General features: G+C 43.8%; 1 protein-coding gene across 1 annotated transcript in view; it reads right to left on the minus strand.

Annotated features, from left to right (window-relative positions):
- The window catches only part of NUDCD3 (NudC domain containing 3), a 68,129-nt gene that overhangs the window by 19,326 nt on the left and 36,769 nt on the right, over positions 1–12,034 (minus strand). Inside the window, exons 3-4 of the mRNA XM_079955205.1 lie at positions 9,483–9,615; positions 2,221–2,364 (exon numbers count right to left, since the gene is read on the minus strand). Of these exons, the coding sequence (XP_079811331.1) occupies positions 2,221–2,364; positions 9,483–9,615 (277 nt within the window). The remainder of the gene's footprint in view (positions 1–2,220; positions 2,365–9,482; positions 9,616–12,034) is intronic.

The raw sequence follows: 12,034 nt of genomic DNA on the forward strand, positions 1-12,034 counted from the left end.
TGAGGAATCCGGGCTAGGATAATTGCTTGGGAAGGGATGGAAACTGGGGTAGGGAGGGAGGGGAGAACAGAATTTCAAAATTTTATGATTTTTGTATTTGGCCATTATGACATATAATTAACAAAAATACAAAGGGAGAAATTCGTGGAAGGGTAATTAGGTCGACCTTAGAAAAAAAAAGATTTCATGTTTAAAAGAGAATTGGATAAATTAAATTTGGATAAGTAAAAAGGATTAAGTTTAAAAATAACAATAATATGTTAAAGATGGGAGATAAGAACTTGCTGAACTAATTTTTGGAATTGGGATGTATGAAGAGGGGGTGGGGGAAGTCAGGGAAAGGGGGTAATGAAAATAAGAGTTTAAAAATATATATGTTTTGTTTTTGTTTTTGTTTTATAAAATGTGAAAACCTAATAAAAATTTTATAAAAAACAAAAAACAAAAAAGAGCTTGCAGCAGCAGATCAGGATTGCTGCAGCACCTGTCATTAGCACCAACTATCACTCATTATACCCAAATTTCTTAACTTAGCTGAGCCATGCAATTTTTTTTCTTCTGCAAAATTTTCAGTAGATACCTGCAACGCTGCCCCCCCCCAAAGCCCACCATTTTATTCTCTGATGTTTAAGGGTAAAGGTAAAGGGACCCCTGACCATTAGGTCCAGTCGTGGTCGACTCTGGGGTTGCGGTGCTCATCTCGCTTTATTGGCCGAGGGAGCCGGCATACAGCTTCAGGGTCATGTGGCCAACATGACTAAGCCGCTTCTGGCGAACCAGAGCAGCGCACGGAAACGCTATTTACCTTCCTGCTGGAGCGGTACCTACTTGCACTTTGATGAGTTTTCGAACTGCTAAGGGGGCAGGAGCCAGGACCGAGCAATAGGAGCTCACCCCGTCGTGGGGATTCGAACCGCCGACCTTCTGATCGGCAAGTCCTAGGCTCTGTGGTTTAACCCACAGCACCTCCCACGTCCCTCCTCTGATGTTTAGGAGCACACAATCAAGACACTGCACTAGAGTTTAGAAGAAATCCCAGACCCAAGGGAGGCTGAACCAAAAAATGCCTCAGCTCTTTCTTCCTCGCCACCTTCACCTCCCACAACACCTTCTTGTTGGCACCCCCATCTCTCTCCTGCTTCAAATCCCTCCTAGTTCTCCCCTTGGTTCTCATCACCTACTGAAACTAAGCCCAAGGACATGGAATTGAAAGTATGTTCTTCATCTGTTTGGTGTCAAATCTTTCTTTGTAGCCTTCCATGTATTCAAGTTTAAATTGTAAGCTCCTAAAGGCAGGGATCTGCCTTTTTTTTTACTCTGTAACACAAACAAGGATGGTGCTGCATTTTAATATATAAGAAACTGCCATGGGCTCAGGTTTTATGTGGAAGCCACAAGCCTAGAGCAATTGTTGCAAATATGGGCTAAAAAACTGTCCTGTAGGAAAACCTTGTAACCAAGGTTTGCATGGAGAAGATCCCAGTTCCAATCAATGGCACCTCCAGACAGGACTGGAAAGATTCCTATATGAAACCTTAGAGAGTTGTGTAAGACAATGCTGAACAAGAGAGACCAGTGGTCTCAGTTGGGATCGTGCAGCTTCCTACATAGCAAGGCTTACCTAAGCCCAAGGAGATACGTTTCTGTGTACCGCAAACAAAAAATATCCGTTCTGATCCTCCCCTATTTCTGACCATCTGTGCACTAAACCAGGAGGTTTTATGTTATTGCTTACTGTATTTTGACCCCACCATTTCTCCTAGTAGCTCAGGGTAGCAGACACAGATCCCCCACCTGAGGTTCCCCAATGAACTTCATGGGCTTTAAAGGGAGATGAAAGTAAAGATAGGAAGTAACAATAAGGTCAAGTGGAGACTAAGGGCTGAAGTAAGAAGCAGAAGGAAGCATACAGCCTAAAGTTAGAGCAACAGCAAACCTCAAGTTAAACAGATTGGGGCCCGATCACTGTACTGATGTCCATGCAAGAAAAGCAGGACAGCACATGCAAAATAGTAAGTGGATGGAGTGATCTTCTGGTGTAGCTAATTTGGTAGCTCTGTAGCAGAGCTAAGGAAGCAATGTCTCTGTTCCAGCCTTCAAGAAGAACTCTTGGCATTCCCAAATCAACCCAGAACCAACTAAAGTTCAGAGACTTTCAAGGGAGAAGCAGACATGTACCGAGAACACACATGCACAGTGAAAAGGAGAAGTTGTGCTTACGAGGATACACTTTCCTGGTTCCAGACTCCAGACAGAGTTCTCTGTGTTGATCTTGTGAGTGAGGGTGCCTTCCATGAGCACACGGGACCCACTTCCCTCCACCACAGCCACGCAAATTGAACTACTACCGATGTTCACAGAAACCTGGGGGGAGGAAAAACAATAGAGAAGAAAATTAGAAAGGTAATTTCACCCTTTGTTGCTCCTTCCAGAGGACCTGAATGGAATTACAATGTGGGACAAATAATGAGGTTTACAGTAAAAGTACCCATGACCGTTAGGTCCAGTCACAGACGACTCTGGGGTTGCAGCACTCATCTTGATCTATAGGCTGAGGGAGCCGGTGTTTGTCCACAGACAACTTCCAGGTCATGTGGCCAGCATGACTAAGCTGCTTCTGGCGAACCAGAGCAGCGCACAGAAAAGCCGTTTACTTTCCCGCCAGAGCGGTACCTATTTATCTACTTGGACTCTGACGTGCTTTTGAACTGCTAGGCTGGCAGGAGCTGGGACCGAGCAACAGGAGCTCACCCCTGTTCGAATCGAGGGGATTCAAATGCTGAACTTCTGATCGGCAAGCCCTAGGCTCTGTGGTTTAGACCACAGCATCACCCCAATCCCAGAGGTTTACAGTGAGTAACTTAAAATATCTCTTATCGTTTGTTATCTTGCCTTTAGTTTTTACTATAAAGGGCCCAGGGCCACTTAAAAACACAAAACAAAGCACAGGTTTTGTTTTAAAAAGAACAATGATGGCATAGTGAGAGACCAGGACTAAGAAGACCCTCTCAGATAAGGAAAACTATAATTAAGCTGTCATTTCCGCCATTATTCCAAGGTATAGAGGCTTTCTAAAGTAACCCTAATCATTCTAAGGGATCGAGACAAAAATAATATCTATACAGTGGTGCCTCGCAAGACGAAAAGAATCCGTTCCGCGAGTCTCTTCGTCTAGCAGTTTTTTCGTCTTGCGAAGCAAGCCCATTGACGGCTTAGCGGATTAGCGCTATTAGCGGTTTAGCGGCTTTTAGCGGCTTATCGGATAAGCGGATAAGCAGCTTAGCGGCTTAGAAAAAGGAAAAAACCCCGCAGGAACTCGCAAGACATTTTCATCTTGCGAAGCAAGCCCATAGGAAATTCGTTTTGCGAAGCACCTGCGAAACGGAAAACTCTTTCGTCTAGCGAGTTTTCCGTCTTGCGAGGCGTTCGTCTTGCGGGGCACCACTGTACATTAAAATAACTCTTTAACATATCCTAGTGGAATTCCTTCAGTTAACAACAAACAAAACAGAGTGTAAATTATGGGGGAAAGCCTGCAAGGCTTTCTTTCACTGATACAGACATCGGGTCCGGAGGTTCTATGATCAGTACCATGATTGTGTACAATTGTCATGACGAACAGCGGAGACCGTCATATGGCAAATCCAAGATATGTGGGGCAGGTGACTTGCCGCTTGTCAAGGGAGGCAAGGGCAATATAGTACTGCTGCATATTCAGTCTTCCTAGTCCTATATTTGGAAACATGGTGATGTGTGGTGAGGAAAGAAAAGGACTCTCATATATGGTCTTCATATTGAAAACTAATAAACCTTACCCACCCCCCTAAAAATCAAAGTCCTTAAAAGCATGAAAGTTTGCAATAGATATGCTTGCATGTTTTTGACTACTTTATTCAGAGTTTGGATCTCACTTGAAATGTTCATGTGCTGTCATTGTTTAGGTAACTTTTGGCGACTCATCTTCTCAGAGTAAGAAGTAAACAGAGATGGAGACTGCTTCAGTAAGTAACTGTGTCGCAACTGCATTTGAAAGATGGAAAGAACTAAAAATAAAACGGGACACTTTTGAGAGATAATTGTCTAGAGCAGACTATCGAGTCTTAGAAGAGATGAATACCTTGTGCAGCAAGCCAGGAATGGAAAAGTAGGTTACTAATCCAGAACTTAGAAGAAATATGTATACTAAAAAGGGTTGTGTGTGCCTGCAAAGGAATGTCAGAAGGAGCTGCTTATCTTGCAACAATTTAGTCTATTTTTAGAAAATGTAGTATTAAAAGAAGCACTAACAAAAAACCAAAACATAAGTCATGAGGATAATCTTAGAAGAAAGCCCTGGGGAAATGGGAGGAGGAAAAGATGATGAAAAGAAAATGAGCTATAGGGCAGAATTTATCATTATACTGTAATGTGCTTTGCTTTTGGGACCCAATTTTCACTTTATTGGCACTGTCATGAGCATAGTTCCTTCCAGAAAGACAGTTGAAAATATTGGAGGACCATTACTTATGCAGAATGAAGCAGCAGCAGCAATGAAGCCCCACTCTGACCACATGAAGTTCTGTTTAGCAGAACCCCACCTTATGAAACTTTACCTTCCAGTGACCACAGTTCTTCTGCTGACCTAGTAAGGACTAAACCTTTTGTATATGCATAGAATATGCACAACCCTGCAACTGTATTGGACCAAATAACATAGCCTTTTCATCAGATTGGCTGGTCACAAAGAATTTTGATCACTGGACTGGACAGACTACACACCTTGCTTGTATGCTGTGCGTGACACTGTTGTTGCAGGCCAGGTTTTCACAATCAAAATAAAGTTCCTTGCTTCATTTATCACCAAACAGCAATAGTGGACTTATAAAAGTGTTATAAACAGGACACACTGCTATTATGCTATGATTTACACTTTCTCGTGCACTACTGAGACTATGTATACTATGAAAATGAAGAGCCCAGGGCTCCAACAAATTAACCTTGACAGTGAAAAGGATTAAAAAAGGGTGCAGATTTGACACACACAGAGCTCAATAGTTGTAACAGCATTTCTTCAGCTGGGCAATTAAGTGCTGAGCAGGCACACAGGGGGAAGGAGAACGCAGTTATAGTCCTTTCTAGCCCCCTCACAAATGAATGCCATTCACAGTGCACATCTGGAGGAGGGAAGCAAACCCTATTGTGTTTCAAAAAAGCAGAACAAAGACTAAAAACTTGAGATTTTGGTTCAGCTATAGTCATCACTCCAGTTGAAACCCACAAGTACGAAACATTTGAAGATGTGCTGTAGCTGTGCAGGAGGCAGTGCATTTTCAAAATGTAGAATCAGATGTTGAAGCTTCAGTTAAGAGAATGTCACAGGCCTTCGAGAGCTCAGAAATTAAACCCAACACTGACTTGGCTTTCAACCTCAATTGCTTTTCACAGAAATGTACCCACAAACGCCTACTGAAAGCATAGAAACCAGTCAACAAAATACTCTCCCCAAAATGAGAAGTGTGTGTGTGTTGTAAGCAAGAGAACTATTTTCTTCTACTTTCAAGCTTTCAGTGAATGCTTCAGAGATGACAGGATAGGGTTAAAATAACAAAGGAAACCCCATTCCCTGTTCTTTTTGTTCTGTTGCACTTTATATAAGGTAAAAAGGTAAAGGTAAAGGTACCCCTGCCCGTACGGGCCAGTCTTGACAGACTCTGGGGTTGTGCGCCCATCTCACTTAAGAGGCCAGGGGCCAGCGCTGTCCGGAGACACTTCCGGGTCACGTGGCCAGCGTGACATCGCTGCTCTGGCCAGAGCCAGAGCCAGAGCCAGAGCCAGAGCCGCACACGGAAACGCCGTTCACCTTCCCGCTGGTAAGCGGTCCCTATTTATCTACTTGCACCCGGAGGTGCTTTCGAACTGCTAGGTTGGCAGGCGCTGGGACCCAGCAGCGGGAGCGCACCCCGCCGCAGGGATTCGAACCGCCGACCTTTCGATCGGCAAGCCCTAGGCGCTGAGGCTTTAACCCACAGCGCCACCTGATTGAACATGCTTTTATTTCAATCATTGTTGGCCCTTTGATTTGTTGTTTTTAATGCTATGTTTACCTTATATAAGGTAAACATAGCATTAAAAACAACAAATCAAAGGGCCAACAATGATTGAAATAAAAGCATGTTCAATCAATTTAGGTTTGTATATTAATAAAAAGAACAGTGCTAAGCTAGTTCTGTTTTCTGATTACAAAGATTAGCCTTCCTTCAGTGAAACTGGGTTGCTGTATGGCAGATGGATTCATATTCAGGAACACAAAATAAAATGAGATTGAAAATAACATGAAGTGACTACATCAGTTATCAAACTGTGGCTTTCAGGGACAGTAAGCGTACTCACTGCTCATGCTAGGCTGCTCATTAAAATAAAATAAAAAAGGACTAAGGGTGAAAAATAGAACCACAAGCTCTCTATGATTTATTGCTGTCCCCTTTTCTCCAAGCTAACTGAACCCTCGTCGTTCCTGCCGAGGTCCCTCTGGGCTCTTTAAAGAAAATCATTCTTCATACAATGCATAAGTAATTTATGGAGTTTTCTGCCACAAAATATGACCGTGGTCAATGGCTTCCATTGCTTTAAATGCAAATTTATAGCGGACAGGCCCTATCAAGAGCTATTGGCAAGGACAGCTTAATAAAGCCTACATATTCAGAGACAGTCTGACACCAGATGAGGGACAAACAGCGGAGTGTGTAAGCATCCAGCTGGCCATTGTGAGAAACGTTATCCTGGTGTAGATCAATCTAACCCCGGGGGGCTCCTCCCTATGTTTTTCAGCGAATAATAAGATGTCTTGGTTCACACACAATGCTAAGCCACAGTTTAGTGTTATATGAATGGGTACTGGGTTCATGCACTCCCCCTTCTGTTATCCTCCACCCGCTGAACTGCAAGGAGATTGGAAACTTTTGCTTCTGCTTTCAGCTAATTTATTCATTAGGTCCTGAGAACTGTGGTTTGTGATAAATATGGTTTAGGAAACTAGCCAGGATCATTAACTACAGTGTGATGTATGGTTTTGCTTCCCCAAACCATAGTTAACGCTAATCACAGTTTGTCCAGGTTTGGATATAAATGAGCAACCATAGGCAGTGAAAAGCAGAAATAAAATTTTCAATTCCCTCCTTGCGGCAACTCCAAAGGAGCGGGGAAGGAAGGGAACACAAGACTGATGCTTGCTATTGCTCGTGCACATACAACAGAATCATGGTTTAGTGTACCATGTGAACACGCCCAATGTGTTTGTATTTAATGTCATGCAAGAACAGGAGGTTGGGAGAGAAAAAAGAATACTGCAGATTGATCCCACGCAAGGATTTAAACAGAGGAAAATGCAAATAAACTAGCCATGAGCATGGCAAGTTCACAGCAGGAAGGGAAGTTTGTGTTTTATTGCACCCCCTGCTACGCTTCAATATCTAGGCCGACATTCTGAAATTTTGCTTTGTCGTAAAGATGATAAATAAATTGCATTTTGAGCTTCCTCAACTAGCTGCCCAGTTACCGTTAAGTGTGCTATCAACTCTTACCCCTAGGTCTGTACTGTCAATGTCAATTAATGCTCCTGCAACAACAGGGCTATTCTGACATGACAAAGAGCTGTGTAGGTTGAAGCTGATGTACAAAACTAAGTCTGCTCAATTCAGCTGCCCTGAATAAACCGAGGGGAAGAAAAACAAGCCTTTTTTTCCAGATGGAAAAACACACGCACACACAAAATATCACTCCTCCCCTCCCTTCTTTTAACAGCTTCTCTGATAGCAGGAAGTGAAAATAAGCCCTCACTCTAACCACTTCAGTCAGTAAGTCCGTCTGTGTACGTCTCTTCAACCTCCCCCTCAATAATGGGGCTGCAGTAGAGATATGCCTCTCTCAGACTGACAAAATAAATTACATCATTCTTCTGTCCAGGGGAAAAAATATTGTGTGTGTGTGTGTGTGTGTGCCTGTGTGCTGAGGCAGAGAGAGAGAGAGAGAGAGAGAGAGAGAGAGAGAGAGAGAGAGAGAGAGAGAGACAGAATGAGAATTAAAAGGATGCGGAATTTCCACCGTCACCACCTGGGAGCCCTTAATGTTACAAGCTACTAAATGAACGGGGAGGAAAGAGGAACCTGTGAAGCAAAGTTAGTTTTCTTTTCTGCAACCATCAGGCTTAACATAAACACGTTGGGCTTCTCCACAGCAAACTGATCACATGAGGTTTATTGATGCTGGCCTGTCGTCCAAGGAGAAAGTTGGATAGCGAAGCATGCTTAGACCAAGGAAACCACATGGAGAAAAAATATATGCCTGCATTTGCTACGTGCTTCAGCAGCAGATACTGTCTCTATCTGCACGCACCCTGCAAACAGTCTTTGCTTGCAGAATCAGAAGATTCTCCAGCAAGCAACAATTAAAAATACTTCACACTCCACAAGGCATGAGTCCCAGGGAACACAGCAGAAAAGGAATCCTGGGAAATAACATCCCCCAGGAAAAACCATCTCAACATCAATGAGGCTGTTTACACAATAATGGTTTGATATCTTAGATCAACAACACTGAGGTGATAATCATGCAAAAGGTAAACTTTGCTGATCAAGTTGGGCTCTTTCACTGTGGTTTTATAGGGATCTGACAGCCAGCCAGCGGAGATGATAATCCTGCAGTCATTTTTCCTTAGATAAAAGAAGCGAATCAGGACCTGGCCACAGGACAGTGACTTTCAATTCACTTTACACATTGAAGGAGGGATGAATCTGAGTAAACAAGCCAGAAACAAAAACAAAAAAAGGGGGGGGGACCTTGGGTAGTTGTCCCAAGGCAATTCAAATGTAATATTTATGGGTGCAGACAAAAATTGCAGGTGGTCATGAAGGTGGTCTCCCTGATTTAATTTTAAGACTACTGCAAACTGCAGACTAGGGCTTTCCTATTCTGTCCAGCAACATCCACACACTACTGCCAATGCTAGCTGGCAGTCGCGCTCTCCTGGGTGTCAGGCAAAGGATTCTGCTAACTGGTGACGCCAGGGGTTGCCATTTGTTCTACCACTGAGGAATAGACCCTTCTTTTCTTTTGGATATCTAAATTTGTTTAGGTACAGGTCTATTTTGCATAACTATGCAGAGATTTTTTGCGGGGGGCGGGGAGCAAGAAATGTGCAAAACGTTCTGCTGATAGATCAGAAGCAGAGCTCTGAAGTGTTTGGTTAAGTATGGAGGAGAACATGCAGAATAAGGAGCGCCCTGCTAACAGCTGTTTTCTACAGGCCTCTCAGCTACATGCCTGCATTCTGCTGCAGTCGAAAGGCAATTTGGTGTGGCCCTCTGGTGGACAGCTAGAGACAACTACAGCATAAAGTACGCTTGTACTGACCCAGACCAGCATCTCTGTCCCATGCAGGCAAGATAGTGGGAGAGATTCTCACCCACAGTGGACCACCCAACAACCCCGTTCCTCATTATTATTACCTGCTTGCCTTTCAGAATGTGCTTGGGCACTGGGACTTTAATCTCCAGATCACTGTAGTCTTGGGACCAGGCATAATTCTCCCGCACTGCTCCATTGTAACTGTCAGGATTTGCCTGGAACTGCTCCTGTTTCCTGGGAGAAGAAAGTAAGAAGCTGGCTATTAAAATGGATGAACGGAAGAAGAGTCAAAGACCAAAGAAAAGCAAGCAAACAAAAACAGGGACAAGTGTTAAGGTCTACTCTTATGCACCCAAGGAGAGCTCCAGGAGCCTCAGTGGACAAGTCCACATGTCTTTATATCAACCCTAGGATATCCTTCTCACTCCGATAGGGTGTGGGTGGTGCTGTGGTCTCTTGGGCTTGCTGATCGCAAGGTCGGCAGTTCAAATCCATGTGACGGGGTAAGTTCCTGTTGCTCTGTCCCAGCTCCTGCCAACCTAGCAGTTTGAAAGCATACCACTCTGAGTAGATAAATAGGTACCACTGCAGCGGGAAGGTAAACAGCATTTCCATGTGCTCTGGCACTAGTCACAGTGTCCCATTGCGTCAGAATTGGTTTAGTCATGCTGGCCACATGACCTAGAAATGCTGTCTGCAGACAAACGTCAGCTCCATTGGCCTGAAAGCAGAGATGATCGCCACACCTCATAGTTGAATCTGACTGGACTTAACCATCCTGGGATCCTTTACCTTTTGCCTTTACCTCTATTAGATAACAGGGAAAACAGCATGAAAAAACTTTTCCTCTCCCGACCCCCAGCCCCTCCCCCAATATTTACCTTGCATTTTCCATCATGCTAATCCATAAGGATGACAAATCTGCTAGGTTAAACTGAGGAGTGCCAGCTGTTGTGCCACTAATAACATTTGTATTAAAATGGCCCGAGTGGCTTCTCCAGAGAGTTAAGACTAGCAAGTCACCCTTTAGTTGCCTCCAGTGCCAGAAAGTAAAGCATTGCCAATGTTGTGGGGGGGGGGCTGGGGGGGAGGGAGAGAGTTTGCATTTCACATCATGGGACTCAATCACACTAAATGCCCCCCTCCCCACTCAATTCTGTCTAGCTTTGGGTAGCCTCCAGACAAAAGAAAAAGGTTAAAAATAGACTAAGCCAAAGGACAGCTGCGGTCAGTCATGGTAATGTGGAAAAACAACAAGAGGCAAATGCTTAAAAAACAGGGCCAGGACAATGGAGGACAGTGAACTCTGGGGGGGAGGGAAATAGGCAGGCAGCACTAACTTTACACAATTTATTACTTTTTTATGACAACTGGATTTACTTCTACTATTTGAGTTTGCTGAACAGGGTGACACATGAGCCATTGCGACAGAAGATCGGAATGGCATGGCCGGCACTCGGTGCTGCCCTTTCCAAGTCACTGGAAAGTAGGTGCACACACTCCTTGGCCTGGTATCATGCAGTTCCAGGATATAGAAGCAATCTCAGTTTTCACAGAACAAGCCTCTCTTCTCGCCCTGCTCCACCTCCCAAAGTGCTCCCACAGGTCAAAACAAAGGTATACCCAAGGAACACCTCCATAACACTAAACAGGTTCACACAGTCCGTTCTTAAAGCATGGAAGGAAAAATAGGCAAACTGCCCCCACAACCCTATTATCCCCCCTCCCCAGGTTCACCCCCCACTATTCCATCACACAGCACAAAACTTGGCAAGCCAAAGGCGTATATTGCCTACCAGACTTCTACAAAAATAACAAACTCTTGTTGACACAAGAAATACAAGACAAACTAGGGGACTATAAATATGAATCAGGGAGCTTGAAGCTCAAAGTATTTAAGAAAGAAGAAACTCATGAGCACCAATCAATCCTCTAACTTTAGAAGAACAAACATTAAAAGTTTGCAGCAGGCCAGGGAAATGTTTGGGCACTGCTTGCCCTTAAAATGATATGACTGAACAGCAACGTAGTCAAGTTGCAGGAAACATCAAATTCTGGATGGTAGAAACTCAAGCAGATGGTAAAACCTCCAAAAGAGTCCAAACTGGGTGACTAGGCAACAGAATGGCAGCTGGAAGTACAGCACCCTAATTTTACCTTTCTACAGACAATGTGTAATTGGCTCTGAATATCCAGGAACGTTCTTTGTCATAGTGGAAAGTTCGCTAAAAATGTCAACTCACTGTGCTGCACCAGTGAAAAGGGCAGAATCAGTGTAAGGAATTATTAGGAAAGGAGCAGAAATAACATCATGCACCTTGCCATTGCAGTGCAGGCCTAGCTAGAATACTGTGTACAATTCTGGTTATCCCCATCTCAAAAAAGATATTTCAGCTTGAAAAGGGCAGCTAAAATGATCAGAGTTAAATCATCTTCCCTAAAGATTTTGGGACCTTGTAGTTTAGGAGAGATGATTAAGTGGTGGGCTGGGGGGAGAAGAGAGGCCTCTCAGATACTGAATTGCTGAGTTAATTTATATGCTCAGACAATAGCCATGACCAAATTTTCCTTGGCGCTCCATTCGCTTTGGTTACTTGGATCGGATTCACACTTTCCATGATAGGGCTAACAGTTTTCAAATTATACTTTTTCA

The sequence above is a fragment of the Podarcis cretensis genome (genome assembly GCF_951804945.1).
Source record: "Podarcis cretensis genome assembly, chromosome: 15".
Lineage (NCBI taxonomy): Eukaryota > Metazoa > Chordata > Lepidosauria > Squamata > Lacertidae > Podarcis > Podarcis cretensis.